The 20,884-nt window shown below is 37.7% G+C and overlaps 2 protein-coding genes across 2 annotated transcripts; both read right to left on the bottom strand.

Moving 5' to 3' along the window:
* Positions 1-943: 943 nt before the first annotated feature.
* LOC308695562 (uncharacterized protein) lies at positions 944-5,612 on the bottom strand. The gene is made up of 7 exons (XM_081373745.1): positions 5,181-5,612; positions 4,962-5,106; positions 4,756-4,854; positions 4,514-4,658; positions 4,180-4,325; positions 3,344-3,483; positions 944-3,187 (listed from the first exon to the last, which is right to left on the bottom strand). Exons 1-7 carry the CDS (start codon positions 5,287-5,289, stop codon positions 3,051-3,053), a joined length of 921 nt encoding a protein of 306 aa, XP_081229871.1. The 5' UTR covers positions 5,290-5,612; the 3' UTR covers positions 944-3,050.
* A 3,284-nt stretch (positions 5,613-8,896) lies between these two features.
* dnajc1 (DnaJ (Hsp40) homolog, subfamily C, member 1) lies at positions 8,897-19,297 on the bottom strand. Its single transcript, XM_081375466.1, has 12 exons — positions 18,442-19,297; positions 17,214-17,315; positions 17,045-17,091; positions 16,198-16,363; positions 15,990-16,087; positions 15,811-15,901; positions 15,611-15,698; positions 15,330-15,493; positions 15,131-15,250; positions 14,415-14,463; positions 13,824-14,272; positions 8,897-10,067 (listed from the first exon to the last, which is right to left on the bottom strand). Exons 1-12 carry the CDS (start codon positions 18,592-18,594, stop codon positions 9,999-10,001), a joined length of 1,596 nt encoding a protein of 531 aa, XP_081231592.1. The 5' UTR covers positions 18,595-19,297; the 3' UTR covers positions 8,897-9,998.
* Positions 19,298-20,884: the final 1,587 nt, after the last annotated feature.

Here is a 20,884-nt window from a genome sequence, read left to right as displayed (position 1 = left end):
GCTCCTGAGAGTGTTTGTTGAAGTGTCTGTATGCCTAGGTTCTTGATTTTATACAACTGTGGCCATGGAAGTGATTGGAACACCTGAATTCAATGATTTGGAGGGGTGTCCCAATACTTTTGTCAATATACAGTAGTGCAGGGTTCACCAATCTCGGTCTTGGAGGGCCGCTGTCCTGCAGAGTTTAGCTCCAACCCCAAATAAACACACCTGAACCAGCTAATCAAAGTCTCACTAGGCATACTAGAAACTTTCAAACAGGTGTGTTGGAGCTGGTTGGAGCTAAACTCTGCAGGACAGCGGCCCTCCGGGACCGAGATTGGTGAACCCTGCAGTAGTGAATATGGAGATGATTAGGATACATGAAGTACATTATATGACATTACATTTACATTTACATTTTTACATTTATTCATTTAGCTGACGCTTTTATCCAAAGCGACTTACAATTGCTATACATGTCAGAGGTCGCACGCCTCTGGAGCAACTAGGGGTTAAGTGTCTTGCTCAGGGACACAATGGTGTCTCACAGTGGATTCGAACCCGGGTCTCTCACACCAAAGGCACGTGTCTTATCCACTGCGCCATCACCTGACGCACTACATAATATTGTAATATTTATACATAATATAAAATTCTTTACCATTGTTGCATAACGTTGCCCTCAGGCAACAAAAAAATATTTTGGGGTGGGGGGGTTGGGGGAGGGAAATTTTTCAATAAATCAATAAAATGTTCCCAAATGAGCCAAGAAATGATGTTGTTGAATAATTTTTATCATGTGCCATCAAAATGCATGCAGTAGATAGAGGGTTAATTTAGAAATAAGCACAAGAAGACTCAGTATGCTGTTTTGCAACTTTTGTTTCATTAGAATAAAATGACATAGTACTTTCACATGCACAGGGTAAGCGAGTCTGAAATAGAGGGGATGTTAATCTCCTGGGAGGAAAAAATGTCCTTTATTTGTCTTTTACTTTCTCATAAGTAATTCATCCTGTAGTGAACAAGCCAAAGTACACAGGGTCAATCCTGCTGCAGCTGCTGCCAGGAGACACACACATTCCAAAGGGCAACAACATGCATGACAAGATGCTTCAGTTCACATCCACACCAAAGTAAATGTACACGAAGAGCCGTGATCAAAGCGTATGTACTCACACAAAATGTGTGGCAACCCTGTCTTTGTAATCACTGTTGAAAGCTCAATGTTTTCAGAAGCTTGCAATCAACATCAAGGTGGTTTCCAGAGCACTTGTACTAAACATATATCAGAGTTGTTTGTCACGAATCATTCATCTTAGTGTGTATCATGCAACGTCTGTGTTAAACTTTTAGTAATTAATTTTGCACAATTAAACATTTATGAATGAGCTTTTCATTAGTATTATGTCTTTTACAACACTTAACAACATAAAGGTGCAGTAAGCAACTTTTGAGAAACGCTGTTGATATTTGAAATCATAAAAACAAACACGCCTCAACCCAAAGGGCTCATACCCCTATCTTGATTCACAAACAGGCTATGCAACACAGGCACCTAGTAGACATGCCCCTTACTGCTGATTGGCTACAAGTGTGTTTTAGTGATCGGTCCGATCCACTTTCAATCTAAACCCGCGGGACCCAACGTAACAGTGCGCGGCGCGGGACTAGATTTGATGGCCGAGTGCGGGCACGGGCGGTAATGCACTCGTGTGTGTGCGGGTTGCGGGAGAATAAAACGATCTGTGCAAAATAGAAATATCTATAAATAAAACATCTAAAAACGAATAAATTGTTATTCATCTGTTGCACAAAAGCAACAAGAACAACTTAAACAAAATAGAAACGATTTACAGGCCAGAGTTTGTATTTATAACATGTTTGCAGCGTTGAACAAAATCCTGAACGCAACGGCCAATCAGACGCATTTAAGACAGAATCCCCTCACCGCTCAAAACAGACTTTTTGTTCAGTGCTGAATTCTGCATGCAGGCAAATCCTGATTATAACAAACAAAGTGTAAATATTATGATACTTCTGCATGAGAGCGCCCTCTGGCGTTCAAATGGGGCAGTATTAACTACCAATCAGCCGCACTCCACTGACAAGCTGCACATAAAATAATCGCAGCCTTTGCCAAATGGCGTGCAGTTTTATTGTGATTAATCGTGCAGCCCTAGAAAAATCTATTTATACTTTTATGCGGGCGGGAGCGGGACAAAACATGAATGTTGCGGGTGGGAGCGGGAAAAGGTAACATATATTTTTGCAGGAGCGGGACGGAATCGTACGGGAGCGGGACTGAAAAATCCATCCCACGCAGGGCTCTACTTTCAACAGCGTTTCTCAGAAATTGCTTACTGCACCTTTAAAACAAACAAAAGGGACATTTTTGTTTTTTTACTCCTCCTATTACTTCTGTACTACTTACTCTTGAAACGTGGTTTTGTTATTATTATTGGTTCTTGTATGACTTATTGTATCTTATTGTACTTATATTATCATATTGCTTATGATGTTTCTTATTTGTATTTTGCTTTGGATTACAGAGTCTACTAAATTACAACATTTTAATGTAAATACACAAACATGTAAATCTTATAGTAACTAGCAAATCAAAATACTGTCAGGTATAAAACTGTTATTTTTTGTCACAAGTAACTATACATATACACACAGTATTACATTTAAAAAATATATTAAAATAGAAAAGTTATTTTAAATTGTAACAATATTCCACAATATTAATGTTTTTACTGTATTTTGATTAAAAAAATGCAGCCTTGGTGAGCATAAGACAGTTCTTTCAAATACATTAAACTTTTGAATGGTAGTGTATAATATACAGAACAGAACAGAATGTTTCATAATGTAAGGCACAATTAATACATATGGCCTGGCACAAGCTCATATTAAATAGAAAATTGCTACAGTTCCATGCAAATATAAGCATATGCCCCAGCTGAAACACATTTATGTAAGTACTGCAAACCTGGAAGGGTTATCATTCAGAATATGTCATCTTCAATATTTAATGCTGAAACATAAGTGTTAATGATATTTGGTTACTTCTCAGCGCCGCTGTTTGGTGACATCAGGACTTCAGAGTTCACTTCATGGAAGAGAGGCTGAGTCCTGTGTCTCCAAACCACCAGACCCACCCGCACCACTAACACAATACAGACCATCACAAGGAGCACCACTGTGGAAAATAAGAGCATGACACTGTAAGCACTGTGAGCACAATGCTGCATTAATATGTAACATATTGCGAGGTCTTTCACTTTGTGCCTTAATGATGCTATATTTATGGTCAACCACAAAGACATGGTCATGGATGTGTTTATCATTGACTTACCTGAAAATACTGCGTTCCGGCCAGGTTCTGCTGCGTCATAATGCCTGCTTAGGCTTCCACTTAGAGCATAGATAATCACAGGGTAAATGGTGAGGATGTAACGGACATGCTTCTCTATTAGAAAGTTTTCAACCGTAAACCTGTAGAAGAAGTTGCAAAGAGACAAAGAACGCTTTAGAAATAGTGTGCTGATCTAATGCCTTTAATCATATGTTAAATACGGGTCAATGACATAAAAGTGCCCACGATAAAGAAAAAGATTCTTCTAGTTTCAAGAAAGGTTTCAGTTTAATGACTGGTGTGGTGTTTATAAATATTATATTATTTTCCTTGAATATCTGTGTATTAAACATCTTTTTAAAAAGGTTTTAAAGTACAATTTTCAAGGTAAAGAGGGTTTTTTAAACACATTTTAAGACCTTTTTTTTTTTTGAGAATTGCACCATGTGACAACTACAGTAACCTTGTCTTGTCATAAAAAGGTCAAACTTTTCGACCTTTTAGGAGACTTACTCATTATATAATTTCCTGTTTTATGTTTTTAATTTCATGGTCTTTTCATGGTTTATTTTCTTTGTCTTCATTATGATATAAGTTGCATCACCTAACATTTTTGACTTTATACTTCCCAAAAATAGCTTTTCAATATTTCCAAGGTTAATTTTCATTCAGAACTTTAAAACTCGCTCATAACAAAAGATGTGTATTTAAATCATTGTATGTATAAATTTCATTTTTTTAGAAAAGCAAACACACGAATACGAACAAAAAATGTGCATTATGTCATTGACCCAATATGACAGAATTTGTAGCAGAAAATAAGTGATTATGATTACCATATAATTACTTTCAACAGAAGTATGCATAAAGAAGCTGTAGCAGCATTTGTTGGGGAAACTGATGCCATATCCAGCACAATAGTGAAGTTGAGCAGTGTGGCAATGGTTGTCCATGTTGCATAGGTGGCAATACCATTTTGAACCTGAGGTACACATATGGTATAGCTATTTTAGACAAGTGAATCTGTACTGCACCTAATTTACCTGCTATATTTAAAGTCGACACTGTGCAGTTAAATACGCTACATTTTAGGTGATATGCCCATTTAAAGAAAGATATAAAATTATGAGTGCCTCTTGTCAAGTGGAATCCAATATGTTCAATGCATACCAACACTATGATGCAGAGAAGGTCTTTTGGGTGGTGCTGTTTCAGCCAAGATCCATGAGTCCGTATCCCAACACAAGAGAAGAAGATCAGCAGGTAGCTGGTGAAAGCAATCAGGGCAAGCATCACAAGTGCAGGGATCATCAATCTAAATCAATAAGAAACAAACATGTGACCTCCTGTGACAGACTTTACAAGAAAAAACTCTTATGATTACGCCGAAAACTATGTTGCCTATAACTTACTCTCTTTCCCACAATACAAGCCAGGTGCTGTTCAGAATCATGTTGATGATCCATGAGAGAAAGAATTCAGAGGGCAGGATTGCTGGACTTGAGTACAACCTGAGAACAAATAATTCAGACTAGACTATCAAACTAGAATAATGCCTTTCAAACAGTGTGAATAAGCAAAGTGTTGATGTGAGTGGAGTGTGTGTGGTTTGAAGTACCCTCTACAGAACCAGGTCAGGATATATACGTTCATCAGGGAGAGCCAGGAATATATGACACCCCATATAGAGAAGGTCCATCCTGCAGGAGTGATCTCTGTCTCATATCTTGCGGAAATATTTGCAGTGCTGCGCTGAAATGGACCTTGAAAGCCAAAAAAGAAAGTAGATGTATATATATAACTAGTTATATAACCGTAAATAAATGAACATACGTACCTTTTCCTTGTCCCGCGAGCGCGTTGATAATCAAAGCAGCAATGTAAGCGAATTGAGAAAGGACAATGAGCAAAATACGCAAGATCTTGTGATTCCTCAAAAGCGACATTTTATCTAAAAATCACTAACTATTCAATTCTTCTTGACAATTTTGATGTTGAAATTGCGCTTGTCTTGCCACGCTGTGAAGTTAGCAAAGTTAGCTAACGTTAGAGTCGCTGTTACACTAGGTGCTAATAGAAACTATAGATTTACGTGATATATCTCGTGCGAAGAGAGTAATGTCGCCCTTCTTTTTGACTGAATTATACCTAGGACTTTTTAATATATATTTTTTTGCCACAATGGCGTCTTCTAACTTGTTTACGTTACAAAATGACGAAAAGTGTAAGAGAGAGCCATCTGCTGGACAACAACAACACGGCCAGCGTCCACAAGATGTTTCTAGACTAAAATTAATGTAACTTTGGCTTGGTTTTTACAGACAGGGCTTAAACTATGCCAGGACCTGGTCTTCGTTAAATTAGGACATTAAAGTAGCTTTTATAAACGTCCGTCCCTTAATTATTTTTTTTTTTTTTACCAGTGTGCATCTTGGGACAAAACAATGGCAGTGACATATTTTATGAAATGTCAGTGCAAGTTTTTTTCAGTTAACAGCTCAAACATGCGTTTTAGTCTGGGACTATGCTTAAGCCTTAATTTATAATTATCTTATCTTAATTTATAGCCCCCATTTTCATCATAAAATAATATATAAGCGTTCATAAAGTGGAGTGATAAAAGGTTTAAAATTTGTGTTTTTCTGAATTAAACAATCAGAACCATTTTTAAGTGCATTATGGGATTTTTCGCTGGTAAGTTTGTTTACAATTTTTTCCATGTCTAAGGATGTCTAACAGAATGAGCATACAACATTCAGCTTTTGATTTAACCCTGTAAAGTCTGACATATGAAATAATTGTCAGTTTTTAAATAACAGGTTGTTTGTTTGTTTTTTAATGTTATGTGTCATATTAGACACATCAGACTTTTATAGCTATATATATATTATGGCTTTATAGTATGATATAGTGAGAGAGCTCACACTCAAGGAGGAAAAAACACATTTTTTATTCAGAGGCCCAACTGAGCAATTATATGCATTTTGGTGAGGTTGGTTTTAAAATTGTAAGACGAAATTCTGATTGCTTGTAATGTAAGATCTTTATAAAAGTATAGCAGAGTACTTAAATTTAATAAAAAAATGTATGTAAATATCAGTTGTCACTCTGTTTCACCCCACAAACATGCAATACATGATGGCGGAGAGATATACAAATGAACGTTCCTCAAAAGACTGGTGTATCATATTTGATAGGCTACATTTAAACATGAAGGGGGACATTTGTTGAATTATACTATATAAGAATTATACCTTTTACTTGCTAAAAAATGAAAGCAGAGTGAGCTATCAATAGCAGAGTGCATTGTGTACAACTGGGATTGACTGAAAGCCATTTGGTTGGGACTGAACAGAGTTCCCTGACAGGTCACCTAACCAGCAGTTCATGCGCAAACCTAAAACAATTTCTCTGATTAACAAGTCTGATGTGTTAGTATTGCTGTGATGTGGTATTTTGAAGATAACAGTAATCTGTCCTGTCAGGTTGGTAAAACAATTGTGCAGTGGAGAAAGAGTAACAGTCTTTAAAACCTTTTGAAACCAATACATTTTTGTCTTGCCAATGAAGAATAAATAGCCTAAGTGCCAGGTTCTTAGAAATGTACTCTTTGTATAAATATTGGTTTAATATTTTTAAATAAAACTGGCAATTGTTACCTTAAAGAGCTATTTTGTTTTAACCCATTAGTTTTGTTGGTATAAAGTGATGCATGTAGATTTGTACAGTGATGTTAAAACATATATTTGACTTAAATAAAACCAGTTCATTTAGATGTTACCATTTTTTTCTCCCTATGTAGGCTATATAAATTCATGAAACCTGCATGGCTGGAATGAAGTAGTTGCGTTTCCTCTCACAGCCACGCGAGGGCAGCAGACATCTTTTGATACAGTTCCGGAATATCAATAACACAAACTGTCCTGACTGAGTAGAGTAGACTGTATAGCATCTCGTTTGCTTTTTAATTTCAAACACTTTTACCATTTCGTAATATCTCGCTTAACTTCTGTGTTGTTCAGCTATTAGTAATTAAACAGTGTATTGTAATTTCACAAATAGGCTACATCTCGAATGTGACTGGAGCTGTAGAAATGGTTCCACTTTGCACGTCAAAAAAAATATAGATTCCTCCCCAAATAGCACAAGTAGGGGTGAATTCAGGTTGAATAGGACACTTAAAAAAGTGTCCCAATCAACCTGAATTCACAGGAAAAAAAACCTTTCTAAATCTTATATAATGTTCATTTATAAGATTTAGAAAGTATATATAACTGTTTTTTTCTAAGACGTTTATCGGATGTTTTTGCACAACAGATGCTTTCCAGATTAACAGATCTTTAGCAGACATATTAAAGATGTACCTGTACTATCTGGGTCCCCCAAGCCTGAAAAACATTTGTGAATGTAGGCTACAACAGGTGTTAACGTGTTGTCTGTTGTTGTAATATTACGGCCTTTTTGCATCCGATTGAGAACAGTGTGTGTTGGTGGTTTAGATTACAACATTGAAACCCCGATTTCACAGACAAGGGTTCCCTTTAGCCATCTTAGCTGTATATGACTTTCTTCTTTCAGAGGAATACAATCGTTATATATAAAAAAAATCCTGGTTCTTCCATGAATGGGGGTCGAGATTTTGAAGCCCAACAAAGTGCATCCATCCATCCATCCATCATAAACATACTCCACACGACTCCGGGGGGTTAATAGGCCTTCTGAAGTGAAGCGGTGCGGTTGTGTAAGAAAAATATAGAGCAAAACATATACCGGTCACAAATTAGAAGTCTAAAACGAGAATTGTTAAAGAGAAACGTCTGAGGATTTCGATATAAGACTAGAGGAGCTTGTTTTTTTTGCCCATCCCGATTTGTTTGAACCGCGAGAGGTGTCAAAGCTTACACTACTCCTACATCACGTCAGGGGTTACACGTTTGGTGCAAATTGACTTGCGTAGGCCGTCTGCCGGAAGCTAGTTATTTTAGTTTATTACATTTTGAATATGGATATTTTTTCCGACAAAAAACCCTTCGCGTTGCTTCAGAAGGCCTTTATTAACCCCTGGTGTTGCATGGACTACTTTTATGTTGGATGGACGTACTTTTTTGGACTTCCAAAGAAATCAGGACCGCCATTCAGATCCATTATAAAGCTTGGAAGAGCAATGACATTTTTTATATAACTCCGATTGTGTTTATCTGAAAGAAAATACTTACACTTACACTGACCTTTCTAAAAATATAACAGTGCCATTGTTTTGTCTCGAGATGCACACCAATAATGTTTTTTATTTTATTTTTCTAAGGCAAGTTAATAAAAACTACTTAAATGTCCTAATTAACCTAAGGCCTAATCCTGGCTTAATCCAAGCCCTGTCTGTGAAACCAAGTCATAAAATTTGATTCCCAAAAACTACTTAAGGGTGCAAAACGTTCTTAAACTGGTTTTAGAGAAATTCGTAGCCCTGGGCAAATGACTTTAACTAACTGCTGTTACCTATTCTATTTTTAGAATGTGTCTTTTTCCACTCAAAAGAGGATGTGAAGAATTTGAAACATTTAAGAAATTTCTATAATCAGAAAAGTTGCATTGTGTAACATAAAAATGGCATTATCTTAAGCTTTCCAAACGTGTATTTCGTTAAAAAAAAAAAAAAAAAAAAATACTACAATATTACATGTAAAAAGAATAAGCCCAACATTATCACTGCCATTACATGAAAATGCAACATTTGAATATTGCAATGTTCACAAACATCTCAAAGCTGTACATGCTATATTTTTATTAGGGTTGATTTAAAAACCACTGAAAGATGAAAGGGATGTACAAAAAAAAGTATTCCATAACATTATACTCTCTTTTCCTTTTATAAGGTTATTCTTCCATTCTGTGGCCTTAATTTCCCAGTCAAGTTAATAACCTTAGACCCTGAACCAATGCATTAAGGAAATGGCCCTTAGAAATATTAAGGCATAGGAACATTTAAAATACTGTTGCACATAAAATCTAAAAAGTTAGATGACAATATTTTCAATTTTGGACTTTGCCTACATAAGAGGCAAAATAGTTCCACTTATCTGTAGTTGTTTGATAAAGTCACATTCAAAACTGTCAAATGTCATTTGGTTTATGTTGACGATGAAGGTAATACTTTCAATAACAAATCTTACCAGAAGCGTAACGTTGTTTAAATGTCTTGAACTGAGAAATAATTTTGATTTAATCTAAATCTACATCATTGCAATATATGAGGACAACTCTTCCATACTCTTCAAGATAGTCAATATGTGCTGAAGCATAATAATGACTACATGAGAGACTGACACCTTAATTATTGCAAATACTTTATGTTGTAACAAATGACCAAAACAAATTACAGCACAACACATGCTTCTGAAAAAAAAATTAAAATTAAAATGTGTCTCTTCTGCTCCTCAAATGGTTGCATAGAGAAACAAAAAACAGGTCAACAATCTGAAATTAATTCTAAAATAAATAAAAGCTTCTTTAAATGGGTAGTTTGGATATTTCCAATAATTAATGCTGACGTTTGAGACTCTGCTGAAAATGACTCAGTCTTACAATAGGATGTAGGGTTACATTAAGGCACATAACAAGCAGGTGAGAGGTACGGTGAAATACTGAAGATCAGGAGTCAGCTTTTAGCCTGCTTCCGTTTCAGAATCAGCTCCGCCAGGAGTTTATAACGGGACATGCACTCCTCCTGAATAGGAAAAAGAAAATCAATTCATCAACTAATATCAAAGTCCAGCTTTTATGTGTGGATAAATATTGGTTTAAAAAGGACCTATTATGCTTTTTTTACAAAGCCTTGATTTTGTTTTTAGGATTCACTAGAATAGGTTTTCATTCGTGAATGTAAAAAAAAAAAGAAGAAAAAAAAAAGAATTTTGTAGCAGCAGCACCTCTCTTCCCAGTCTTTCAGAAACGCTCTAGGGTGCGTTTCCCATTCAACGATGTAGCTCGCAACTGTAGTAAAATGGCCAACTGTTGCACCCGTCGTTTGAACCACATTGGTTCAACAATATAGGACTGTCATGAATGACGTCACACAGGTGGAGAGTTAATAACTTCTGCTAATTAATCTATTCTTTATCTCCAAGATGCTGCTGTACCGAACATGGCACTGTCAGGATTATGTTTCGTTTAGTTGTATTTTCATTCCCATGTGTTTGTTTTTTGTGCTTCAGATCAGTTTGGTCTTGATTGCATCCTAGTTAGAGCAGTTTAGTTTGGAACGGGGCACGGTTCGCATGAAATATTGGTTATGTTAAAGGGATACTTCAGGATTTAGCATTAAGCTTTGTATTAGTAGAAAACCTGTAGTATTTTCGAATTACTGTGCTTTCCACCCTCATATCCCCCTGAGAGGAGAGATTTATGTATTTTTTGTCTGGAAAAAAAATCACGCAAAATTGCGTCATCGGAGGATTTTCTGGCCAGAGGCTAAAGACTACAGCCAGTAGATGGCGTTGTTCCGCATATTTTCAACCCGCCCACAGAGGGTGGGATCTCAGTCACAGAATGTACACAGTGTCAGCCGTCTTTCTTTGGAAGCTAAGCTAGCATGCTTTTGTTCTGTGGAGAAAGCTGAGTAAGTAGGGGTGTTACCATCCTCCTTTTCCCAGACTTGTCCGGCGAGCGAGATCGTTCAAAATGTCCGCGATTCGGCTTTTGCTTTCTGCGGTCGCCATTCATTGTTTACATGCACACCTCTTGTTTCAATCTAACTGAATTCATTCCGATTGGTGAATCTGAATGTAGTGTTTACATGAACGCTAAACAAGTGACCGTGAGAGATACGAGACCGGTGTGTCTCTATAATGACGCCACCGGCCTCGCGCCATTCTCCCGCGGCCGTCAGCCTCGTCCTGCTCGCCACAGTAAACATGATGAATGGCGATTGTAGAACGCAAAAGCCGAATCCCGGACATTTTGGGCGATCTCGAAATCCCAGGCAGACTCATCACGGAGACTCACTGGTAGCCTAACCTTGTTTTCAACTGCGCTCTCTTACCGGTAGGCGTGGCCTCCTAGGGCAGCGAAGCAAGTGCATTCTGGGAGTTGTTGTCTTTCATCCACATAAGCCAAAAATACATTTTCTGGCTTTTCTCAGTCTAGAAAGCTCCAAATGAAAACATTTCTTCACATTTCTTCTACATAAATGACCTATTTTAAATACACATTCATCTTTCCAGAGGTGAAGTATCTCTTTAAAGCTGTCATGAGGACCTGGGTAAGACCAAAGCTGAGGGAGGCGCCAGGAACAATCGTATATAAAAAAATAATTTGAAAAAAAAAAATAGGGTAAAACGCCCTTAGTCTGCTTGGTTACTGATTACGTTAAGCTGTCTATCATTAAGTTTCCCTGTGTATTTATACTCCCGGTTTCCTTCAGTTCATTGTTGGTTCTTGTCTGTTTTATGTGGTTAGTGACATTATTCTCTGTGTAATCTCCGGTGTATGTTCTCCTAGTAAATAATCTGCGTTACATGTCATTTTGCTTTATTAATGTTCGATTCATTGCGGATTCCCTCATACATCATACTCCGAAGTTCCCTTGCCCTTCCCTTTTAAGCACATGCAGGGGTGCAAACACATGTATGGTCAAAAAAGAGAGAGGTAATCGAAGCCCTCGTCCCGCGGCAAATATCCAGATACTACTACATTGCCACCATCCCCAACCCACCCCTATAGGCACATAGAGTCAAATGAAAAGAATGAATAATTCTAGGATAATTAGGGTAATTGTGTAGGGTAGGCCTAGTGCATCTGCATAAAAACTAATAAACAAAATACAAAAATAGGCTACAATAAAACACAAATACACGAGAAATAAAGCAGTGCTTTATGTTTTTCAGGTAAATTAACTGTATTAAGTATTAATACAGTTTATCTTTTGACAAAACGTGATTTTTCTCTTTCTCTTTTGTTGTTTGATTAACTTTGGTGACACAAACAGCTACAGGTATATTGGGTGCTGTCCCTTTAAGACGAATGCACGTATCTAATACCGGTAATTAATTTTATTTTGACTGCGTTTACGGGGAAACTCGTTGAGACGGACACTGGCTTATTTTTTCGTGCACGTCTGTTCAAACACAAATAGATCAGAAATAAAAGGGAATTCGGTGTTCACGAACTTCACGTGCTGTCTGCGACTGCGTGGCTCTGTGCGCCGACAGACCATCTACATTTGGATGTTAAACATAATATAGGCTATATAGCCTGATACAGCAAAGACAACGTCGGCAGTATTGACGGCAAAATAGGCAACAGAATATTTCGTTCTGTAGGCCTATTGACAGGGGCAATATTTGTAAATCGATAATTAGGCCTATTTTTTAAATTACAATTATATATGCATTTGTCAAAACCGAGAAACTTTCAAGCATCAAAATGTAATTTATTAATATGTATTTGCGCCTTCTATTTTGTCTGAAAACTTCCAACACTCTTGCGTGTCGCGTGAAAAATAGGCGTCGGTTGCGGTTCTATTTCTAGCACACGGTTTCGGCGCGGCTCGAGAAGTGTGTGTGTCACGCAGGCATTGTGCTCTAACACAAGCTCTAACCAGTTAACATGAGAGCCGACATAAAAACGGACACTCCACGCCACGCAGAGAGAAATGTGATGCAGCGGCAGATCCAGAGTGAGACAGAAACACTAGTGGTTCACGCTTGCGCACATACTGGTTTGGCGCGCAGTGTTCTGATTCGCTTATTTCCTATTTACTTGTTGGTGGACGCAATCCAGAATTACTGTTGGTTAAATTCTAATCAGATATAATATATATAGATATAAATTAAAACCAGGCCCTCTCAAACCATCAGACCCCCCCCCCCCCTAAAAAAAACTCTTCGGATCTGCACGATTCACACAAGTCACCCAAACTGACGTGAAAAAAGCGGGAGGCGCCGAAAAGCGCGCTGTTTGCACCCCTGCACATGAGCACTCTCTGATTGTTGACACGCTAAAATATCTCTACGAAGGTCTCTACGAAGCACGTCCTTCCAAAAAGCACAATGTGCTCTGATTGGTCTGCTGAATCAGTGTGCTGTGATTGGTCGTTTCAGAAATGTCACACCTTACTGTAACTGTGTTAGATCCGGGGTTGGAAAAACAGAGTTTCTTGGACATGGCGACAACACAGAATCAACACAGAACTCAATCAGGTCTCGCCCCCTTTATTTTGCGCATGCCAGGAATTATTTAAATAATGGATAGTGACTTGTTTTTTCCAGAAGTCAAGACTACAGTCGACGCGTTTCAGGGAGTTCAGAAACAGTGCATACTGACATAGAGAATGACTCGTTTTGGAATGGACTTTGTGTTTTGTAACTTTTTCACGCTCAAACAGCAACATTACACATTAAAAAAGTTGAAAATGTAAAAATGCATAATAGGTCCTCTTTACATTCATTTTCCAACGACTCTGAGTGAGAACGTTGATGCTCACCTTGGTCTTTCCAGGCACCACCTTAGCGATCTTGTCCCAGCGTTCAGTGGTGCCTCGTGGGTATTGCTGTAAGGCCAACTCCAAGAGCCTCTGCTGGTTCTGTGTCCAGACGTCATCAGCAGCACTGGGTTTTTCTTTGGAGGATGATGGTTTCTTCTCATCTTCACTGTCTTCATCCGCAGCTGTTGGGTCGAAGTCTCTTTGTCTGCGTCCTTTCACCCTCTCCTCCACTGCTCCAGTTCCTGTGTTCCCGGCTGCAGACTTTTTTGTCCTCCTCCTGAGTGCTTTGCTCTCCGAGTCCTCTGCCCCAACAACCTCTCCCGAATCCTCCGGCTGCTGCTGCTCTAAGGGCTCCTCTCTCTGGGTCATCAGACTGTCAGGCACCGTGACAGCTCTGGAGCTCTTCACCATCACTGCACCACCCTTCAGCTCAGAAAGCTTCACCAACCCTGGAAACGGAGACAAAATGAAGAGAGAGAGAGACATGAGTAAATGTTCTGACAGATATGCTTGATAATATATCAGTTGATGAAAAATGGAACCTAGCAAGTGGAATTTTATTCAAAATCTTTTAATGAACAAGCAGCTTACCTGATGTATTGGTGACAGAGTCTTTGACTTGCTTCACTTTTGCTGTCACCTGTATAGAAAAAAGTACAAATTTTTTAACAAGACTTTTCTGTATTGTTTTACAAAACCAAACCATTTTTGGTTTCAGTGGCTCTTTACACACATCTACCTACTACTCAAAATATGAGCACTGAAAAACACAGCTAATGTGTGCACATACTGTGCACACTAATTTTGTTTTTATAATTTTTTTAACGTTTTTAACTACAGTACATTTATTATTATCATCAATGTTGAAAAAAAAAAGTTGTGCTGCTTAATATGTTTGTGGAAACCATGATTTTGATATTTGATAAATAGACAACTCAAAAGAACAGCATTTATTTGAAATAGAAATCACCAATAACATTGTAAATGTATTTAGATCAATTTAAAGCATTCTTGCTTAATTAAAGTCTTAATTTAAAGTATTAATTTCTGCCTCAAACTTTTGAATGGTAGTGTATCTGTTCGTGAGTAAACAAAACAAAACAGTCAGGTGACGCTATCATTTAAAATGCACAAAAATATATTTTTATTTAACAAATCTTTTTTTTTCCCACAGATTAAGTTATGGCTTTTATGTAACTGATTAAATCTTACATATACATATATACATATATATATATATATATATATCAGCATCATCACTGCTACCGGCCTACCACTAGTCATAACTATACTAATTATAGACTCACCTCATTTACTGATCTGCCTAACTCATGTGCAATCTTCTCCCATCGGCCTGGCGTTCCACCAGGAAACTTGGCCATGCAGCGAGAGAGCTGGCTAAGACCCTCCTCCGTCCACTCGTGAACCTTCAATCATCACCAGCCATTGGTTATTGCACTACTTACATTTTAAATCAATGTTCTTTCAACAGACACAAAAACTTGCCTTCTTCTTCTGCTGTTTTTTGTCTTCTAACCAATCATCCATTTGTTCTTCAATATCTTCAATGGACGTTCCCTGATCATATGTTGGCACAAAAGCTGCATTTGCACTGGGTTCATAGACTGGAAACTCCACTTTAGGTTTCTTCACCTTGGGTCGTTTTTCTTCTGCAGAGCAAGATCGTCCAGCATCACATATTATTAAGGGTCACAGTCACAAATGAATCCCACTAATTATGTGCAGAGGTCAATGTGCAACGTATGACTGTGTTATCATGATCTTACTCTGCTGCATTTCCTGTTCTGCAAGAGCCTCTGCCTCCTTCTCTTTTACTTTCATTTCCTTATAATCTTTATAATACTGCTTCACATCCTAAAATACAACATACCATACGGTCATGATTACAGTTGTATATATGCTTGAATTTTCTGAGTGTCTCTTTTGAAAACACTGTTCAAAAGCCTCAAATCTGGTGGAACAGTACCTGTATGATATGAGGGAGAGACTTCACTGAATAGTACAACCAGATGCTTAATTTAAGAGGCAGAATGTCATGCCAGTGTGGCCTGTCAGATCTACAAAAAGGAAGCAAATATATATATAAGTCTGACTAGCAGTGTCAACATCTCTTCTTTAAGAAACCATCTGGTGTTTTTAGGTTACCTCTCATTTTTGTCCTGTCCCAAGGACTTAATCTCCTCTGTTGTCTTACTGCTTTGCTTCTTCTTCTTCTCTCTCTTCTTCCTGCTCAGAAGTTCATCCTGAGAAGAATTGTGACACAGCAGCTCTCACTGGGCAAGCTAAAGTAAATGTAGTATTTCAGCTAACATTACATGATGACGCCTCGGCTATACAATGATTCATCACTTACCAACTGCTTCTCAAGGTAGATGGACCATATAACTGCATAGTGACCCACAGTCAGAATGAGGAAGAGGAGGAAGCCCAACTCTCCATTACTCATCTTCCTAACACGTCGATAGTAGAAGACAGGCTGTCTCCAATCTGGCAGCCCATTAACCAGGATGTCGTCATACCTGTGAAGGCAGTAAGAAACTACTATGCAAAATCTATTTTTAAAAGAATTTAGCAAATGTAATACACAGTTCATAGACCATAGTCAGTCACAATGATGCAAACAGTGGTTTGGTATCTTACTCATGGGCATAATGTCAAATTATTGAGGTTCCGATTTCATCTCTATTTAAGAACCTTTAAGAACTTATGTGTAACCAATCTATATCCTGATTCATTAAGCAACCACCACCCCTATGCAACAGGTGAAGACCACCCCAAGTCATGATCTGGTAGAATAGTGGTTCTCTACCAGGGGGCCGGGAGTCCCGGGACCTACAGGGGGACCTCAGTAAACTTCCAAGGAGGCCACAGGCTTCAAATTATTTAATTACACACACACATATTATATATTTTATATATATACACACACACATTTTTTTTAAATTCTTTTTACTGTTTTGTTTGCTTGTAAGGTGACCTTGGGTGTTATGAAAGGCGTCGTTAAATAAAATGCATTATTATTATTATTATTATTATTATATTACAGCAGAACACCCGCGGAAATATCCTTTGAATATTGCAGTTTATCTGCAGGGTTTTAAATCAAATTGAAGGCTTTTTAAGACCTGCACAAATAAAACTAACACTGTTTGAGAATCACTGGTGTAGGATGAATAAAAAACAAATCATGAGAATCTCACCTTTGTCTTCTTTCCTCATCCTTGAGAACTTCGTAAATGGCAACCAACTAGTAAGAAATGACAAAGAAGATATTTCAAATGTAATGAACTGAATTCCATAATGTATGTAGAAGCAAGCAATCAACATGATCCAAAGCGTACTTTCATCCAGGCTTAACAAAACACCTACCTGTCGAAACTGGTTTTCTGCATCTTCATCTTTGTTTTTATCTGGATGTAATGTAAGCGAGAGCTTTCTATATGCTTTCCTGATCTCAGAGGAGGACGCATCCTGTTAGAAACAGAATCAGAAACATTACAATCATAAACACTTAATTGCCAATATGTACAAGAGTCAGAAACACATGTACTCTGAGACTACACTGCAGTACATGTTATATACTAATATGTAATAAAAATCATCACATATGATCATTTTGGTAGCATAGACTGTGATTGGATTGCCTTTGGTGTTTCAGGCAGAAATAGATAACAGTTACTAGCAATAAAATCAGCAACATTTTTTTGTCACAATCTCCTTTCCTTCATTAAGAATAAAATTACTACCACTAAACATACAGTAATGTTAGCAATATCAACTGGAATATGCAGCTGTATGGTACACTGTTTTGGACTAGCAACAGCTACCAGCTGATCATACCAGTGTGGTTAAGGTGTTTTTTGGAGCATGGTAGCTGCTTTACCAGCATGGACTAGCTAATAATAACCATCTCAGACCAGCTGGAAACTAGCTAACGTTACCAGCTGCTAAACAGAGCTACAATATTTCTTTTTAGCGGAGAATAAGCATTATTAATGTTCTTCTAAATGCATTGACAGCTAATTCCTGCAAGGTACAGGTATAGCAGCGGAATTTGATTCATGTATCCCCAATTCCACATAACGTTATATATCTGAATCACGGTTGACGCGTTAGGTTAGGAAAGAAAGTGAAACCAAATGGTTTTTTTTTTTTACGCGTAACGGTTATGATTATAAAAGCTCGGGCTCTTCGATGCACGAAATACCACTTAGCAATACCGAAATTAAAGCAGGGCGATAAAACGATCGTTTATGTGCTGAGCAATGACACGTCATGTTGTGTCGTATAGGCCCACAGCCTGGAGGTTTCTTTGTCAATGGCCACCGCCGTCCAGGTTCTGCAGGAGGCATAGTCCGCCTACAGCTGCCCTGAGACGGGGGGCATATTTGTGAGGCTGAAGAGAGCTATTCAGCTAATGGGTTTGGTTACTTTGATAAGAATGCAATCACTGTAAACTCTGGAGGCCACACTGCGATAAATCAACGTCGGTGCGCTGCAATATGTTCAAGTTAACTGCATTTACCGACACCGTTTGAATGACCCGAGTTAAAGGCGTGACAAATTTGAATTACGAGTTACATCAAGTTGTTCTTACCTGATTAACCGAGAGGAACTCGTAGAAGGTTTGGGGGATTTCCTCCACTAGATCGAAAAGCTCCAGGTCTGCGTCCCATGCTAATGTTGGCAATGGCTGAATAACGAACAGCCCGGAGAACACCACCAACGTAAAGATCTCGGGCAAAGACATTGCTGAAAGTTTGATATGTTTTCGAAGGTTTACCACACACTATCCATTCGCAAACCTTTGTTTTGAGACGCCGTTAGCATAACTTCCCGTCGTTTGGCTCAGACGGGCCCATAGCTCGAGCTCAGCCTGCTGTACGTACACACGTTTCACATGCAGCCGCCACAGCACGAGCCAATAAGCATGAAAGCTTCAGAGTAGTGACATGGTGCGTCGTTTCATGTCCATTCTTACCATGAGAGTATGCTACTTTCAGGACCTCTAGCACTTCAGTTTTTGAGGTATAGATAATTTCATAATAGTATTAATTGAGCATTATGTAGGCTATACCGGTAGAAGCGTAGCAGTGTTTTTTTCTCTCTCCCAAATACAAAAAAAAAAAAAAAAAAAAAGATGATCTCGGTCTCGTTCCAGGCTTTCCCACGTTTAAAATATAAGGATATCTCTTTGGTCTTTTCCTTGATTGTAAAATAAGTTATGTCACCAGCAGAAACGTATACTAGGCCTATTCTTTTCACTATTTGTTTTATTGTGGGAGAGATATGAAAGAATGATTGTTGTTCTCTTAACCTAATAATCTCATTTCAATCGTTGGTCTCAATTTTAAATTCTTTGATCCATTCATCCCGTTTCCTTTCGACAGAAACAGGGCCATGAAGTTCAGATGAAAGTCGATTAAAACTGTTCTACTGGCAGCAATGAGCTCAAGTGAACAGTGCACTGGTTTAACATTAAGCATGTCTAATATCTCATTAGCGCCTATGGTAGCCTATAGTTTTTCTCGGCGATTTTATGAATAAGAAAATAATGAGTGATAGCCTATTGGCAGATCATAGAATCAAAACATTTGAAATGCTGGTTAAGATAGGCTATAAAACTTAGTTAGACTTTATATCATTAAAATATAGGGAGTAAACAAAATCTATTGTTAAATAGGCCTATACGAATTGACGATCATTTAATAAGTAGGCTATAGGCTATATTTTATAAGCCATTTGAGGAGATGATCAGTGACAGCCACCTGGTCTGCAAGTCTTTTAAAAGAATCAGCCTTTTTATATGTTTATAATTATTTTATTGTCATTTATAGGCCTATATTTTTTTTCAATTAACGCAATGCCATTGATTTCTAGCTTTGATTTGGCCATTAGTGAAGTTGAATATAAGACATGCGCAAACATGTTCAATTCTGTGACATTCTTAAGGGGAAACCTTTTTAAAAAAAGGAGGAAAAAAAGATTCTAATTGATCCTAAACTTCTATAGCCTAATTTAGAAACTCATGAGGGCGTCGTTGCGCTAGTTACCTGGCTATGTCAGTGGTTGGCCTTTTTTAGTAACGGAAATCTGAAACAAAACATAGCTACATCTCCATTTTCTTTTAGTTTAGTGGAAAATCTTTAATTTAGCCATGTTCGTTGTTTGTTAAACTCTTGACCTTGAGGCGGCACTGGCCAGTTGTCAACTACGCACGCACGCACGCTATAATAACGTGTGACGGGGGAAGTGTATGCTATCATTTTGTTATCAGTGAGCAATTAAAACATCCAGTTAGAGCAACAGCTTGAGGTTTAACCACGTGACATTGGTAGGGAATAATTCTGCATAATAGGCTACTAAAGAAAGCACTACAATATTGCAACCGCCTAGTCTAAAACATTAGGTAAATGCGTAAATCAATTAAAGCGCGCAAGCCAAAAGCACGATTTACCAAAATGCTATGGCTAATTACCGGCTCTAAATAAATAGGAAATAAAAAATATATTTTCACTGGTCCATAGACCATTTTGGTGAGCGATTTTTGCTTCCCATTTTTATTCATCTTTATAAATAAAATATATAGAGCATTTTTATGTGTTTGTGTGAGTTAAACTAATTGTATTAAATACATCAGAATTACAAACCTTTTCCACTTCACTTGTATATATCCATATTTATACTTGAAAAATTCCCACTGTGTCAATCCCATGAAATCTAATCAATTATATATGTTTTATATAATTAAAAATTATAAGGAAAGGAAAGGAAAACTTTATTTGGCTATTATTAATGAGCAGAGTAGGCTACTTAAATTCATTGAGCCAATAAGAAGCGGCACAAATCATTCAGATCAAGTCTGAACAGATTATTAACACCTTTACACTGAAAAATCGACTAGGCCTAGGCTATATGAACGATACGCGGAGATATTGTTTAGCCTATAGCCTACAAACCAGCCAGAATGCAAACCAGCTCTTTGACTTATTTGACATGGCTACCAAGGCTAATACATGAAACATACATTTGTATTAAAT

Source organism: Scardinius erythrophthalmus (assembly GCF_964197995.2).
Source record: "Scardinius erythrophthalmus genome assembly, chromosome: 9".
Taxonomy (NCBI): Eukaryota; Metazoa; Chordata; class Actinopteri; order Cypriniformes; family Leuciscidae; genus Scardinius; species Scardinius erythrophthalmus.
Note: the sequence above shows the minus strand (reverse complement) of the source record. Positions and strands in the feature narration are given on the sequence as shown.